At 48.5% G+C, this 17852-nt stretch overlaps 1 protein-coding gene across 1 annotated transcript; it reads left to right on the forward strand.

The window, feature by feature from the left end:
• Positions 1 to 477: 477 nt before the first annotated feature.
• LOC127584977 (keratin, type I cytoskeletal 18-like) lies at positions 478 to 17667 on the forward strand. Its single transcript, XM_052042061.1, has 10 exons — positions 478 to 1020; positions 1876 to 1958; positions 4573 to 4729; positions 8496 to 8657; positions 10401 to 10526; positions 10972 to 11192; positions 14847 to 14893; positions 16134 to 16161; positions 16597 to 16613; positions 16956 to 17667. The coding sequence occupies exons 1-10, from the start codon at positions 577 to 579 to the stop codon at positions 16976 to 16978; spliced, it is 1308 nt and encodes a 435-aa protein (XP_051898021.1). The 5' UTR covers positions 478 to 576; the 3' UTR covers positions 16979 to 17667.
• Positions 17668 to 17852: the final 185 nt, after the last annotated feature.

Genomic DNA, 17852 nt, shown 5'->3' on the forward strand with positions numbered 1-17852 from the left:
GACAAATAAAGTGCAAGGGCCACTACAAGGTAGAGTGGAAGATCAAGAATTCACCTTTATTGTCCAAGAGGTCCAGTCAACAGTCTGACAACGGCGGGGATAGAAACTGCTCCTGAGCCTGGTGGTACGTGCTCTCAAGCTTTTGTATCTTCTGCCCGACTGGGGGGGGGGGGGGGGGGAGAAGAGAGAATGAGCGGGGTGAGAGGGGTCCTTGATTACGTTGGCCTTAATGTATGAGATCCATTCAAGAGTCTGATAACAGCGGGATAGAAGCTGTCCTTGATGGATCAGTAATACAATCTCCTTGTGTGGTGCAGCACGTTAATACATCTCAGTCGGAGCCTGAGGGAATTGGACACAAGTGAAGAACAGGTCGTGTATTGTAGGTTGTGGGTGTGCCCCTTAAACTGTGGGTGTGCCTGACGTCTGAGCTAACCCTGCCTTCCTCCCTGCACTGTATAAGAGGGGGCGATCCGAAGACGCCGGTCGCTGAGCTCTCAGAACGAAGCTTAGATCTCGCACCGCACTGCTCTCCTCTCGACAACCGGCTGACCTGTTCCATTCGTTTGCGGCACCATGTCAAACATCCGTAGGTCAGGCTATTCCTTCAGTAGCACCAGCAGCATCGGTGGAGGTTCGGGGCGCTTGGTTGGCAAATCTTTGCAGCGCCCGACCTTCACTAGTCTGTCGATGCAGAGCTACGGCTCCCGGCCACAAGCCAGCATCTCCTCGCTGAGCTATCGGCGAGGGATTTCTGGCCTGGGTTCCGCAGCTGGGATCGGCTCAGGTCTTAGTTCCAGCTCGTTCTCCATCGTGTCTGGTGGCGGTGTGATCAACAATGAGAAAAATACCATGCAGAACCTCAACGACCGTCTCAGCAAGTACCTGGAGAAGGTCCGCTCGCTGGAAGTGTCCAACAAGGAACTAGAGATGCAAATTCGGGAGTTCTCTTCCGCCAAAACCATCGAAGGATTCGACTGGTCCGTTTACAACAGCACAGTCAGGCCTCTACAACAAAAGGTAGGACCGAATTATCACAGAGTGTCTGTTGACACCAGTGTGTCGAACAGGGCGAAGCTTATTATAGTTACATTTAGCCAGATACAGTGAAAATGCATCCAGACGGATCACTCCATACATAAGTACATTAAGGCAGTAAAAAGAGAACAGAATGCAGGACAAAGTGTTACAGTTACAGAGAAAGTGCAGTGCAGGTAGACAAATAAAGTGCAAGGGCCACAACAAGGTAGATTGGGAGATCAAGAGTTCATCTTTTAGATAAGATTTCTTTATTAGTCAAGTGTACATCAAAACACAGTGAAATGCATCTTCTGCATAGAGTGTTCTGGGGGCAGCCCACAAGTGTCGCCATGCTTCCGGCGCCAACATAGCATGCCCACAACTTCCTAATCCGTACGTCTTTGGAATGTGGGTGGAAACCAGAGCACCCAGAGGAAACCCACGCAGACACGTTATGGGAAGTCCATTCAAGAGTCTGATAACAGCAGGATAGAAGCTGTCCTTGAGCCTGGTGGTACGTGCTCTCAAGCTTTTGTATCTTCTGCCCAACTGGAGCGGGGAGAAGAGAGAATGTCGGGGGTGGGAGGGATCCTTGATTATGTTGGCTGCTTTCCCAAGGCAGCGTGTAGTTCTGTTTCCTGTTTCAGTCTGTGCGCATTTCCAAAGGAGCCAGGAGCCAGGCTGCTGGGTCGTGTTATACCCCCACCACTGCAGTCGGTAGATCCACCTGGGCAGCCAGGCACTTTGGGAGGCAGTGCACTCACAGATTTTTCCACTGGAAATGGAGGATTTTCTCTGCAGATGTTCCCCTCAACCTCTCCACCCTCTTGACACTGGTCCTTGCATTTCCCCCAGATTGTTAATGCCATTATGGACAATGCTCGTATCGCCCTGGAGACTGACAATGCCAAGCTGGCTGCTGAAGACTTCAGAAACAAGTAAGTGACCTCATTCCTTTTCTTTCAATCCCAGCCATGGCACTTCATGGACTGGGAATCCTTACGTAGGTCAGGGATAACTCTCGGGAATTCTGCCTCATCTTAACAATGATGGATGTAGCTAAAACACAAACTGCTGGAGGAACTCAGCAGGTCAGGCAGCATCTGTGGGGGGAAATGGACAATTGATGACCCTTCTTACCACCACTGATGCTGTTTGACCCTCTGAGTTCCTCCAGCAGTTTGGTTTTTTGCTCCAGATTCCAGCATCTGTAGCCTCTTGTGTTCCCAACCATAGATGTAGCTGGATTAAGGCAGGGACGGCACGACCAAGAAAGCTCACCAGCTTCTCTACTTCCTCGGGAGGCTAAAGAAATTCAGCATGTCTCCTTTGACCCTCACCAAATTTTATCATTCAACATAGAAAGCATCCTATCCAGATGCATCATCGCAACTGCTTTGCCCGTGACCTCAAGGAACTGCGGAGAGTTGTGGACACAGCTCAGCACATTGCAGAAACCAGCCTCCCCTCCATGGGCTCTGTCTACACTTCTCGCTGCTGTGGTATAGCAGCCAACAAAGACCCCACCCACCCCGGACATTCTCTCTTCTCCCCCCTCCCATCAGGCGGATGATACAAAAGCCTGAAAGCACATACCACCAGGCTCAAGGACAGCTTCTATCCCACTGTTATTAGACCATTGAACGGTTCCCTAGTACGATAAAATGGACTCTTGACCTCACAATCTACCCCATTATGACCTTGCACCTTATTGTCTGCCTGCACCGCACTTTCTCTGTAACTTTATTCTGCACTGTTATTGCTTTAACTTGTACTACCTCAATGCACTGTTGTAATGAAATGATCTGTATGGACAGTATGCAAGACAAGTTTTTCACTGTACCTCGGTACAAGTGACAATAATAAACCAATGTACCAATTTAAGAACATAATCTGGCTCAAGAGAAATTATAGTGAGATGTCCTGTTTGCTTGTCCAGACAGCTGTCATGAGCTATGATTAGAACAGGTGACCCAAAGCTCAGCAAGTATCTTTGAGTTTATTGTCACGGGCTTTCATACCTATGGTATAAATGCCTTGAAAATGAGCTTTTTGCAGCAGCAGCACAGTACGTTACAGACACGAAAAACACAAATTACATAAACTTAACTTAACGTGCATTATACATAACTTACACAACAGAATAAACTAGAATAAACATAAAACATTAGTGCAAGTTGTGGGAAATATCGTCCAATGTAGAATTAGGGTTTTTCAGGTGGGTTCAAGAACCTGACAGCAGTGGGGAAGAAGCTGTTGTTGAACCTTGGGGTGTGGGTCTTCAGGCTCCTGTACCTCCTGCCTGATGGCAGCATCGAGAAGAGGGTGTGGCCTGGATGGGTGGGGATCCCCTATGGTGTATGTCGCCTTCTTGAGACATCACCTCTTGTGGATGTCGTCGGCGGTGGGGAGAGCTGTACCCGTGATGGAACTGGCTGTGTCCACTACTGTCTGTAGCCTCTTGGAGTACCCATACCAGGCCGTGATGCAATTGGTTAGAATGCTTCCCACTCAATCCATGGAGGGAACTCAAGAATTAAAGGCCCAGACAAATTAAGACACAGTCACCAATGAAAGCTATGAAGACTGGGGTAAGCACCAAGCTGAGATCTTGCAGGGTTGTAGGTGAGGAATTGATTCCAGAGGCAAGGATGTCAGGAAAGCTGGGAAGAGAATGTACAATTCTCTGACCTCACGATCTACCTTGTTGTGACCTTGCACCTTATTGCACTACACTTTCTCTGTAGCTGTGACACTTTATTCTGTACTGTTAGTGTTTTTACCTGTACTACCTCAATGCACTCTGTACTAACTCAATGTAACTGCACTGTGTAATGAACTGACCTGTGCGATCGGTATGCAAGACAGGTTTTTCACTGTACCTCAGTACAAGTGACAATAATAAACCAATACCAATACCAATACCGATCAGTGCAATCCAGAGGAACAGAGAGTGGGACTTGCTGCCAATTCAGGATAAGGCAGTAGAGCTCAATGAGCACAGGCTCACTGAGATACCAGCTGGGGATTGGTTCAGAGGAAAGCAAGGGTTTCAGCAGTGGGACTGAGAAGGACTAGAACCATAGAACCATTGAACACTACAGAAAACAGGCCATTCGGCCCTTCTAGTCTGTGCCGAAACTTTATTCCACTAGTCCCATTGACCTGCAACCAGTCCATAACCCTCCAGACCTCTCCCATCCATGTATCTATCCAATATATTCTTAAAACTTGTGAGCCCGCATTTACCACGTCAGATGGCAGCTCATTCTACACTCTCACCACTCTCTGACTGAAGAAGTTACCCCTAATGTTCCCCCTAAATCTTTCCCCTTTCACCCTAAAGCCATGTCCTCTTGTACTTATCTCTCCTAATCTAGGTGGAAAGAGCCTACTCGCATTTACTCTGTCTATACCCCTCATAATTTCATAAACCTCTATCAAATCTCCCCTCATTCTTCTGTGCTCCAAGGAATAAAGTCCAAACCTGTTCAATCCACCTGACTAGGCTGGTCCCTGGTCTTGTGGTGATGTTTGTCCTCTCTGTTCCAGGTGGCAGACAGAACTGATGCTGAGGCAGTCCGTGGAGAATGATATTGATGGGCTTCACCAGCTGAAGGATACCTACCTGCAGCTACAAGGCAACCTGAATAGTGAAATCAGTGGGCTGGAGGACGAGATTTCCTTCCTGAAGAAGAATCACGATGAGGTGGGTGTCCTGTTGTAGCACTCTGGGATTTACAGTCACACCAGGAAGTATCGACCCTGCTGGGAGACCCCTCGCTCTCAGCAAATGAGTGTCTTCCAACCTTCAGAGAGCAGGGATACTGTTTATAACCTGCCCCAGCCAATGGGCAACTGAAGCCATCCAAATGGCTACTTGGTTTTTGCCCATTGTGGGAGTGAATGAAACAAGGAGTGATCCAAACCGGTGGCTGCGTCAGCCCAGAGCGCACGTCCTCGCTTCCAGACCATTCCCACTCCCTCACTCCCAGACCCTACTCCCTCACTCCCAGATCCTGCTCCCTCACTCCCTTACACCCTCACTCCGAGAACCTACTCCCTCACCCCTCGTCCCAACACTCTTCTCACTCACACACACACAGCTTCACTACCCCAGCCCATGCCCACTCCCTCACTCCTGTCCGTTCTCACTCCCTTACACCCTCACTCTGAGACCCTATTCACTCCCTCACCCTCTCACACCCTCACTCTGAGGCCATTCTCACTTCTCTCACTCCAAGCTTGTTCACACAGTTTCTAATATAGAAGCTCTGTCCCTTGTCTCAGACTCCCCGACAAGAAGGAACAGCATCTTTGCTGTCCGCCCCACAAGGTACCATTCACTGTTGAAAGCTTCAGGGAAAAGCCTCATCACTTTCTGCAGCCCGTGGACCGGAATCCCAGTTTGTGTAATCCCTCCCTGTAATGTGGCACTTGATGTGTGACTCCCTCTGTCAATGAACAATGGAACCTCCTGATGCAACAGCAGCACCACAGAAAAAAAGAAATGTTAGGTTGGAGAGTCTCCTCAGAACAAGTGGTCAGGCTGGTCAATGGCAAGGATGGGTCCTTATCCCAATGGGGGGAGGGGTTATACAATGACAGGGGAGGGGCTATACATAGAATATGGAGCATAGAGCATAGAACAGTACAGCACAGGAACAGGCCCTTCAGCTCATGATGTTGTGCCGAACTAATTAAACTAGTAGTTAAAAGCCTACTAAACTAATCCCTTCTGCCTACACAATGTCCATATCCCTCCATTCCCTGCACATTCATGTGCCTATCTCAGAGCCTCTTGAATGCCTCTATTGTATCTGCCTCCACCACCACCCCTGGCAGCGCATTCCAGGCACCCACCACTCTCTGTGTGAAAAAAACTTGCCCCACACATCTCCTTTGAACTTTCCCCCTCTCTCACCTTAAATGTATGGCCTTTAGTATTAAGCATTTCAACCCTGGGAAAAAGATACTACTCTATCTATGCCCCTCATAATCTTATAAACTTCTATCAGGTCTCCCCTCAGCCTCCGCTGCTCCAGAGAAAACAACCCAAGTTTGTCCAACCTCTCCTTATAGCACATGCCTTCTAATCCAGGCAGCATCCTGGTGAACCTCTTCTGTACCCTTTCTAAATCCTCTACATCCTTCCTATAATGGGGTGACCAGAACTGAATGCAATAATCCAGATGCGGCCTAACTAGAGTTTTGGAAAGCTGCAACATAACTTCCTGACTCGTGAACTCAGTGCCTCGACTAATGAAGGCAAGCATGCAATACGCCTTCTTTACCACCCTATCAACCCATGCAGCCATTTTCAGGGAGCTATGGACTTGGAACCCAAGATCCCTCTGTACGTCATCACTGTTAAGGGTCCTGCCATTAACTCTGTACTGTCCCTTTACGTGTGATCTCCTAAAGTGGAACACCTCACACTTGGCCAGGTCTATATCCCACTGTATCCTCTGGCAGTCTTCTACACTATCCCCAACGTCACCGATCTTTGTATTGTCCACCCATCCATATTTTCATCCAAGTCATTTATCTAAAACAGAAACAGCAGAGGTCTCAGTGCGGATCTCTGTGGAATGTCACTCGTCACAGATCTCTGGCCAGAATAAGTCCCGTCGACCACTTTTCTCTATCTTCTATGGGCAAGCTAATTCTGAATGCAAACAGCCAAGTCACCGTGGATCCCATGCATCTCAGTCTTCTGGATGAGCCTACCATGTGGGACCTTGTAAAACACCTTACTAAAGTCCATGTAGACAACATCCACAGCTCTACCTTCATCAATCACCCTCGTCACCTCCTCGAAAAGCTCAGTCAAATTAGTAATACACAACTTGCCCCGCACAAAGCCATGCTGGCTGTCCTGAATTAAGCCATGGCTCTGCAAATGTTCATAAATCCTATCCCTAAGGATCCTCCCTAGTAACTTCCCTACCACTGACGTGAGACTCACCGATCTATAGTTTCAGGATCATTCCTATTTCCCTTCTTGAATAATGGAACAACATTAGCTACTCACCAGTCATCTGGGACTTCACCTGTGGCTAGAGAGGACACGAAGATATTGGTCAAGGCCCCAGCAATCTCATCTCTTGCCTCTCTCAATAACCTGGGATATATCCCATCAGGGCCTGGGGACTTATCCACCTTAATGTTCCTCAAGAGAGCCAACAATATCTCTTCCTTAATCTCAAAATGCCCAAGCATATTAGCATGCTCCACACTGATCTCGTTATTCTCCATGTCCTTCTCCTAGATAAATACTGATGCAAAGTACTCATTTAGGACCTCACCCACATCCTCCTCCAAGCACACGTTCCCTCCTTTATCCTTGAGTGTTCCTACCATCTCCCTACTTATCCTCTTGCTCTTAATGTAGGTGTAGAGTGCCTTGGGATTCCTGGATCTCCTAATTCCCTTCTTGAGTCCTTTTCTAGCTTCTTTATAATCCTCAAATGATTTTTGCTTCCTAAACCTTCCATATACACTTCCTTTTCCTTCTTGACTAAATTCACCACCTCTCTCGTAATCCAAGGATCCCTTACCTTGGCATCCTTGTCCTTCCTCCTTACTGGAACATACCTGTCCTGTACTCTGTGCAGTTGGTCTTTAAACACCCTCCTCATGTCAGATGTGGATTTCCGAAAAAACAACTGTTCCCAATTAACTTTTCCTAGTTCCTGCCTAATGCTCTCATAGTTTGTCCTGCCCCAACTTAATACTCTCCCGCAAGGTCCATGCTTATGCACAGCTATCTTAAAACTTGTGGTCACTGTTTCCTAACTGTTCTCCCACAGAAAGGTCAGTCACCTGGTCAGGGTCATTTCCCAACAAGTCCAGTACGGCCTCTCTTCTAGTTGGACCACCTACAAACTGATTTAAGAAACCGCCTTAAGTGCCGCTACCGAAATCCTGCCTTGTCTAAACCTCTTGTACTAAGGAGGTTGCAGCCTATATCGGGGAAGTTAAAGTCACCCACAACAACCCTGTTCTTTTTGTTGTGACCAGTGTGGTCCCTGGGGCCAATGTTGGGTTTGTACAATGACAGGGTGGTGCCTCCTAGTGCCTGTAGTGAGGTGGTACAAAGACAGGGTGGTGCTCCCTCATATTAATGAAGTGGGGTGGAGTTCAGGCGAGGGGGTTTGTACAAGGGCTAGGTGCTGCCCCTAGTGCTGGGGTTTTATGATAACTGGTGCCAGTGGTGAGGGTTATGCGTGACTTGTGATTCAGGAAGTATGAATGCTGGGGGAGCAGGTTTCACAAGACACCAAGGTTGACCTGGTTCCATCCATTGACTTGACTTTAATCCTGATGTAACTTGTAGACTTCGGCCCCTATTTTTCTTGCAGTATTCAGCACACACAGCACTGTGACACCAATAAGGGTTATGAAACTCCTTTGTGCATTGCCAGTCACCAGTGGGTTGTACTGATCCAGCCTTCTGTTGCCTTGTATTTCAGGAACTGAAGATGTTGCGGCAGCAGAAGACCCAAGAGGTGCAGGTTGAGGTGGACTCAGCTCCAACCCCTGATCTGAATGCAGTCCTAGCAGAACTCAGGGAGAAGTACACTGTTCTTGCTGATCAGAACCAAGCAGAGATGGATAAGTGGTACAAGGAACAGGTAAGGATTGGACTGGCCATTAGCGGCAGCTCAAACCCTAGGACAATATGGGACTGGTTAATCTGAACATCGTTATGTGATACTGCTCGAGGGAGGGCAGTGGGCTGTGGAGGACGTGTTACATTGCTGGCCTATCCACGGTGATAGTTGGAGCTCCCTAACTGGGCAATTCCTCTGCAAACCACAGCATCGCCAATTTCCCCACACTCCCACATCCAGGATATGCTCTGAGTGAACCACAATAAAACCCTCAGAGAAATTCCACCCCAACTTTCTCAGTGGAACAAAACCCATCCAGGAGCCACATGGACCTAGTGTAATCAAGAAAAATATTTCCAACTGATGTGATCTCCACCCCAGGTCCCAGGACTAGACAGGCTCCCCATCAAAAGGAACATCAGCATTCCCAGTAACAGCTGGCAACACATTCTATGGGCATATGACTTTGGGCAAAGATCCAACAGCTCCAGTCTGTCCCCAGTGGTTAGAAACTCCCTTCTGTTGTATTGAACTAGAAAGCAACCCATCTCCATAGGCAGGCTATGCAAGCCTTTAATTACCTGATTCGACGTCTGTTGGGTCTTTCCTGTCCTGACTACTTGGAAGTAAATTGGCCAAAGTCCTTGAATCGTTGAGTAGTTTAAGTTCTTTTAAGTGGGAATCCTTTGTGAAACTCTATGGATGGTTTCTAAGGCCACTGTATCACCCACTCTTCAGGGAGTCTAGGACTGGGCACAGCATACAGTGCATCCAACAAGGGAGCTGTATAGCAACAGAATTGTGTTCTTTGATTTGTCAGCTGGTTCTGTTAATAACATAACACTATCACTTCAGAAAAGTGCTCTCCATTGGTCACCAGCCAGTGATCCATGCACCCTAACACTTGGATCTTTCTCCATCTCATTCAGACCTGTTCCCTACTGACTGTACTTGCATTCAGTGTTGGTCCCACCAATGTGCAGGTCACTGCATCTGCAGTGTGGCCCACTGTCCTAACATGTCAGAATCCTTTCTGCATTTGACTACTCTCTGATTTAGCAAGCTAACTCCCAGCGCTAAGTGAAGTGTAATGACTGATCCCAGAGAGCTCACCAGTAATTCACTGTGGGATTGGAACAAACTCCTACTCCAGAGTATCTGATTCTTCCTGATTCCATCTTGAAGCAGCCCAGTGTTAGTGTTCTCAGTCCTGGTAGACTGTAGACTTCCCTGATTCACTGGCTAAGTGGCTTCCTCAAGGAACTGGATCACGTTGTGTTTTAGGAAGTGGAGTCGAGTCCAATGGCTCCTTCCTTTTCCCAGTGATTAATTCCCTGGCACAGTGAAACCTCAGAAGGGTGGCACTCAGGCTGGAGACCTGTGGGACATCCTGAGGTTGTGGAAGTTACTAGATAAATGCAGTTTATTTTCCTCCAAAGCACTGCAATCCCTCATGGGCTCAGCTTGGACAATGAAGTCATACCAAGGAGTTTCTGCACATCTAGTGGCCCAGTAATTGTTCACTGACCTAACAGCCTCTGTTCTCTCAGACCTGCATGGAATTGAAGGACTCTATGTTTGAATTCTGAGTGTTTCTACAAAGCTCTCAATGAGATGCTTTGACCTCACTGCTGAAGGCAGTCAGTGCCAACAGTCCCATTGTGGATGGGTTTATGTTCTTGGTTACCATCTGGACAGCACCTTGTCAACTTGAGGTCAGCTGCCTCATGTCCATTCCCTCTAATCTCTCGCATTTTCTTTCAGCTGTCAATTAAAGAAGTAGAGATCGCTCAGAATGACCAGGCTATCTCCGGTGCTAAAGCCGAGCTGTCTCAGTATCGTCACCAATTGCAGGGTCTTGAAGCTGAATATAACGGCTTACTTGGAAATGTAAGTGACTTTTGCCAATACACAGTCCGCTTGTTTGAGTTGAATAGTTAACTAGAATTTTACTTTTGCGCTCAGGGTGTGAGCATCACTGATCCCTGCCCTGATGTCCCTTGTACTGAGTGGCTTGATGGGCTATTTCGGGGGCTGTTTGGTGTTGGTCTACTGACTGTGGGTTTGGGGTGATGCATTGTCCAGATTGGCAGATCTCCTTCCTAAAGGGTGTCAGAGAGGGAGGTTTCCCACAGCCTGGTCCATGGTAAGCAATGTTTGGCCCAGATTTAATCAATTCCTCAGCTGAGGTGGTGGGTCATGTGTCCAGGTGAGAATCCAGCATCGTAACCTTCATACTCCTAAAGCCCCTTCAATGTCCTTGCTGCTGAAACCGGTTCTGAGCAGCCCATTCAGACAGGCCATCAGACTGACTGAGGTGACCTTGTACTTTCAGGTGAACGCACTGAACAACACTCTGGATGAAACAGAGGCATCGTATGCCAGGGACCTTCAGAATTTACAGCTCAGAATCAGACAGCTGGAGGGTGAACTAGCAAGTGTCAGGAATGAACTGGTGCGCCACAACAACGAATACGATAGGCTCCTTAACATCAAGATGAAGCTGGAAGCTGAGATCAACCAGTACAAAGTTCTCCTGGCAGGTGGTAATCAAAGGTGAGCACAAGTGGGAGGTGGTCATCAAAGGGAGGCACAAGTGACTGCAGATGGGAGCACGAGGACCATCTAAGCCCTACTTTGTGAGCAAAGCATGTGGGTGAGCAGGACTTTGCTTCTCTCCTGCAGTCCCTACCCAGAACCCCACCCAAAACCTTCCACCTCTCTCAAACTGCCTACATTTGAAAACCGTGAATCTCTCTGGTTCAATATCTGTCGTCGGAGAACGATGTTGCACAATGAAAGTTCACTGACCTGAAATGTTGGCTGTTTCCCTCTCCTCCTTTGCTGAGAATCTCCAGAGGTGTGGATAGCCAGAATCTTTATCCCAGAGGAGAAATACTAGAGGGTGTAGCTTTAAGATGAGAGGGAGAAAGTCTGAAGGGGATGTGCAGGGGCAGATTTTCTGACACTGGTGCCTGGAATACACTGCTAGGGGTATTGGTGGAGGCAGATACGATAGAAGCATTTAAGAGGCTTTTAGAAAGGCACATGAATGTGCAGAAAATGGAGGGATATGGACCATGTGTGGGCAGAAGGGATTAGTTTAATTGGGTATTATTTTCACCAGACATCGTGGGCCTGTTCCTGTGCTGTACTGTTCCATGTTCTATGTAATTCTCTGGTTTTATCCCAACACTCATAACCTGCTGATTAACCTAGACTCCCCACTCCTCTGTGAATTCATAAACATAGTTGGGCCAAATGGCCTATCAGTTGCTGTTATAAATGATTCACTCTTCTGATTCTGTCCCCTTTCTCTTCAGAAATGCCATCATCTCCTCCTCAAAATCGAAACTTCATCTGTTCTGTGTTTGATCATCCTGAATCATGTTGGTGCTTCTCAAACTGATGCCCATTTCCTACCCAACTCTACATAGACTTCACCTTGCAGGACATCTGAGATGTCCTCCTTTTTCAGAAAGCGGGGTATTCCTCCAACTGCTATCGATGGAGCCCTCACCTATATCTCTTCTATTTCCCATTCTCCACAACTTCCACCATCTCCAACAAGATCCCACCACCTGGCACATCTTCCCCTCCCTTCCCCTCTCTGCTTTCTGCAGGGATGGTGCTCTCTATGACTCTCTTGTCCACTGGTCCCTCCCCACCGATGACCCTCCAGGCACTTGTCCCTGCAACTGCTCTAAGTGCTACACCTGTCCCTACACCTCCTCCCTCACCACCATTCAGGGCCCTAGACAACCCTTCCAGGTGAGGCAGTCCTTCATGTGAATCCATCAGTGACATTTATTGCATCCAGTGCTCCCGGTGCAGCCTCCTCTACATCAGGGAGACCCGAGGCAGATTGGGGGACCGCTTCGCCGAGCACCCTCGCTTTGTCTACCATACCAGCTGGGATCTCCCAGTGGCCAGCATTTTAATTCCGCTTCCCATTCCCACACCAACATGTCTGTCCACAGCCCCCTCTACTGCCAAGTTGATGCTAGACGCAGATTAGAAGAACTGCACCTCATATTCTGCCTTGGGAGTCTCCAACCTGACGGTATCAACATCTATTTCTCTAACTTCTGGTAACGACTCCCCTCTGACCCCCTTTTTATTCCTTATCCCACCAGCCTCCATCACCCCTTCTCTTCCCATCTCCTGCCCTCTCGATCTGCCCATCACCCACACACTCCCCCCTCTGGTTCCTCTCCCTGCCTCCTGCCCTTTATTCCATGGTCCACTGTCCTCTCCTATCAGATTCCATCTTCTTCAGTCCTTTGTTACTTCGACCTATCACCTCCCAGCTTCTTACATCATTCACACTCTCCCCCTCCAACATTTGCCTATCAACCCCCCAACCCGGATCCACCTAACACCCGCCAGCTCTTGCTCCATCCCTTCCCCCACCTCTCTATACCAGCTATCTCCCCTTTCTTTCTGGTCCTAATGAAGGGTCTTGACCCGAAATGTCGACTGTCCATTTCCCTCCATAGGTGCTTCCCGACCCACTGAGTTCCTCCAGTGCCCCTGTGTGTCGATCCACATGGAGTTCACCTCTTTCACAGCACCAGCCAATGTTGTGTATGTGTGTCCGCTCTCAATGCCTGCCCTCATTCACCTTAACTTCATTCACCTTAACCTCAGCTTGGTTGGACTATCTGCACACTTACCTCTGGGTTTCCTTGTAGCCTGAGCCTCATTCCCTGCCTCATCCAAAGGCACGGAGTCAGCTTCCATCTGCATTGGAGACACCCAGTCTAATTCACCACACTTCCCAGTCCTCCTGCTGCCTGTGTTACCACACTGGTTGTCCAACGTACAGTCGAGAGTGAGACTCGGTTTCCTCCATCAAACTCAAGGATCAAAGCCATTGACTCTCTGAGCACTTCTCACTCTCACCACCTCCACTGTCTTGCCCTATCACATATCTCTTGGGTCTCGCACACACCATCCCTTTTACATCACACCTTCTCATCTCTCACTCACACACACGGACACACACGGACACATACAGACACACACAATGCCACACAGACTATTACATTCATACAGTAACAACAATCATACACAATTGTACACACAGTCACATGTGAGCACCCACTATTATATGCAGACTCAAACACATAGATTCATACACGCACATACATACACATATACACACACACATATACACACATGCGGACATATACACGTACGTGTACAGACACGTATGTGCATTCGCACACATCCTCACGTCCACACATGAACTCACACCCAGTCTCACACACACTGTTGCATTCATACACAGTCACACATATTTGCATACAATTGTAGTCACACACATTCACACAGTCACACACATACACGGAATCACATACACACACATACATACACACACGTACAACTACAGTCAGCAACATGCACGGATTCGCTCTCTTTCACACACACACACACACACACACAAATACAGTCAGTGACACACACACACTCTTTTACACACATACATACACACACATAAACACACACAATCCATACAGGCAGTGACATACACACACATTCTTTTATATACATACACACACACACACACAAACTATGAAAAATCTGGGAATAAAGCTGCAAACCTGAAAAGATTCACTGGAACAATTCCAGGGATGAAGGACTTCAGCTCCAGGGTTGGCCTGGAGAAAATGGGCTCTTCCCCATGGAGGAAACAAGGTTTGAGAGGAGATCTTATCACGGGGACCACATCACCATGGGTTAAGAAAACGGTTGGAAGCTATTCCCGTTTACAGAGGGTTCAAAACCCAGGGTACTCAGGTTTAAATTTTTCAGCAAAAGATACAAAGGAGACGTGAGGAGAAACCTTTTTAAGTCAGAGAGCGGTGGCTGTGGAACTCACCGTCTGTGCAACAGTGGAAACTGTCTCTGCCCTCAGAGGGGAGTGGTTGGACATTTGTGGGAGAGTAATTTGCAAGGCCATGAGGCAATGGGACATGAGGTTGTTCTACCAGAACCCAGCGGATTTGATGGGCAGATTGGCCTTCTCCTGTGCTGCAACAGTCTGATGATTCTGTGAAATCAAGACCCAAGCTGGAGAATGTTTGGGGGAGGGGAGGGAGGCTATGTGGGCATCTGCTGGGGGAGGGGTGGGGGGGATAGGTGACAGAGGAAGGAGCAGCACAATGCAAGAGATCGACTTTAATGATTATCCTTTTTGTCCTCTAGCTTGACTTCTGGAAGCTCCTCATCAAAAGTTTCACAATCCTACTCCAGTAAGTTACTGAGTGCATTCAGGCTGACTAGTGTGAAGCATATTGTTTAACCCAGACCCAACAAACATCTGCCACGGACTATGGTGACTTGGATTATGGAAACACGAGACGGCAGATGCTGGAATCTGAAGCATCAAACAATCTGCTGGAGGAGCTCAGTGGGTCGAGCAGCATCTGTGGGAGGGAAATGGGCAGTCAACGTTTCGGGTTGAGACCCTTCTTCCGGTCTGAAGGATAGAGGGGAGATAACCAGTATAGAAAGGTGGAGGGAGGGGGGGGGAACAAGAGCTGGCAGGTGATAGATTGATCCTGGTGAGGGGAGTGATGGGCATGAGGTAGGGGGGGTGGTGGTTAAAATGGCTTCAGAAGCTTGGAGGTGATAGGTGGAAGTGACAAAGAGCTAAAGATGTTGGAATCTGATAGGAGAGGAAGGTGGACCATAGAATAAAGGCAGGGAGGTGGGGAGGGGAACCAGTGGGTGGAGTGTGTGGGCAGGTGGAGAGGGGTGGGGGAGGGGAAGGAGGGTGATGGGGGTTGGTGGATCGGGAGGAGAGAGAAAAGGGGACAGAGGGGGAGCAGTTACCAGGAGAATTCAAAGTTCATGCCATCGGGTCGTAGACTACCCAGGCGGAATGCGAGGTACTGTTCCTCTAGTTTGTGTTTGGTGTCCCCCTGGCAGTGGAAGGGACTGACGACAGATGACAGACATGTCCTGATGCAGGGCTCCGACTCCAAATGTCGACAGTTCCCTTACCTCTCCCCCCTACAGATGCTGCTCGACCCGCTGAGTTCCTCCAGCAGATTGTTTGTTGCTCCAGATTGCTTGTGACTTGGACGGCCTGACCTGACACACAAAGCATGAGAGCAGGAGGTGGGCACTGCTGGCCGCAGCTTCCGTGCCCAGCCTCTCTGAGAAGATGGCACTAACCTCTACCACTGGGAGATGATGTGCCCACAGAGGTAGCGGTTCCAGGTCTTTGATGTCATGGCCAGGATACGGCCAATGTCTGACATGTGTGAGTCCTTGGCAGTGATGGCATTGCCAAGCCTTGGTGCCCTTTCTCTGAGCTGGAGGGCTGGGGGGGTGGGAGAGAAGATGCTGTAGTGTTTCACTGGGCGAGAGATCAGTCTGTGATCCCTCTGACCAGGCTTCCTCATCCTTTAAAAGAATGTTATGAAATGTGCCATGGGGCATCTTCACAGTGCCTGGTTCAACCCTGGATTTTTCTCTCTGTTGCAGGCACGAGTCCAGCCTCCTCTGTGAGCACGTGAGTTGATCTGGTTTTATTCTGACTTTGACGCTCGCTTTGAGAGATCACAGTGCTAGGGCCAATACATCTCATCCAGAGAGAGCGAGAAACCCAAGTTGATCCAGTGGCCAATTTACCAATAAACAATCCCAGGGCAGGGAGAGCACAGGGTTGGTTCAGAGTAAAGCTCCCTCCACACTATCCCATCGCACACCTCTGAGGCCGACACAGCACTGAAATCAATGGAATTTTCCACATGAATGGAATCAATGGATGCAGGGAGTGAACAGGAAAGGGATTGAGTATAGCCATAGTTCAGTGAGTATTGGAGGGGTTGTACTGCCCGATCGAGCATTGGTCCTTATCTTCTACATCATACCATGGTGACTATATTTGATGTGGCTGTCTGAAGACAAACACTAACTTATTTTATCTTTTCTCTCTTTCTTACAGAACCAAAGTTGTCACAGGTAAGAAGCTTTGCTTCCTAGTCCCCGATAGCTCTGTTTGAAGGGATTCATGTTGTGAATGCAACTATGTTGAGCCCCGTGACCATTGGTCTGTGCTGAGTTGGGAGTGAATGGGAGATACCACACTGGGCTTTTAAGGTAGTTTCCAGGTTGAAGGTGGATGGAGCAGAACGACTTGCACTGGTGAACAAGTCCGCGGAGGGCATAACCTGAGCAACGAGGGTTTTCAGATGTTGATATTTCGCTTGTGAAACCTACAACATTTTTATATTCTTACTGGACAGTGAGTGGAAAGGTGAAAGTGTGACATCTGAAATCTCCGTTTATTTGGTGTCTTTACAGAACGTGTGACGACTCGGTACTGAAGAGAAAGACTGGCTCCAGGGTTCTCTCCCGAGGTCTGCCCTGGGACCCTGAACCAGTGACCCACACCTCCACTTGCTGCTGGGTCTTCTGTTGGAATCTCTGGGATGTGTGTTCTCTCGCCATGAGCTCCCCCTCTTCACGGCCTCTGCCCTTCGCTCTTCATGTCCTGATGCTCCCGTTGACTGTGGAATGATTCTTCAGCCACTCCCTTGCGACCGAATCGCACCACTTCAGAATGAAACACTCGGGTTGCCATGGAGACTCCCATCAGCTGCTCCACCTTCAGCTGATGCTTGTTACTTTAATGCCCACAACCCTACACACACCAGCACCCTCTCCACCAACCATGGTGGGTGCCAGTCCTTACAATGAGTGTCGACCCTTGTCCTGGGTGCTGGCCCCAGTGCTGGTGATAACCGGTCAGACCATCATCACCCTTGGGGTCAAACCACAGCCCAGACAGCTGGTCTGATCCACCACCTCACTGCTGGACCAACGTCCACAGCCATGGGGTCTCAATGGGTCCCAGAGTCACTCGTCATGGGGATGGGCTTCATGTCAGTGGGTGCCAGGACTTCCTTTCTGGAACCAGCTCTGGTGGGAGCCTCAAGAAGCTCTAATGTTCTTCATCTTTGTGCATGCTTGCTTTCTGTTCAAAGCCATCCAATAAATACTTTTTCTCAGCCCACTGAGTGGTGTGACTCAATTCATTGTCAGAAAGGAAATAGGGACCAAAGCAAATGCATTGAGTTTCAGACACGTCACAGAAGTCTATGCCAGTGCTTATGTCCAACATGTGTTCCCTCCAATTCCATGTTACTGTTGGAGAGGAAGTGATCAAGAGTATTGTTGTGGAATTTGCTAACATTGAGA

This window comes from Pristis pectinata, chromosome 31 (assembly GCF_009764475.1).
Source record: "Pristis pectinata isolate sPriPec2 chromosome 31, sPriPec2.1.pri, whole genome shotgun sequence".
NCBI classification, from domain to species: domain Eukaryota; kingdom Metazoa; phylum Chordata; class Chondrichthyes; order Rhinopristiformes; family Pristidae; genus Pristis; species Pristis pectinata.

Excerpts from the sequence above, each read along its gene's own strand:
- LOC127584977 (XM_052042061.1), top strand. The coding sequence starts at position 577 with ATGTCAAACATCCGTAGGTCAGGCTATTCCTTCAGTAGCACCAGCAGC. Across the intron at positions 1,959-4,572 it reads GCTGAAGACTTCAGAAACAA|GTGGCAGACAGAACTGATGC; the intron begins GTAAGTGACCTC and ends TCTCTGTTCCAG. Across the intron at positions 4,730-8,495 it reads TGAAGAAGAATCACGATGAG|GAACTGAAGATGTTGCGGCA; the intron begins GTGGGTGTCCTG and ends CTTGTATTTCAG.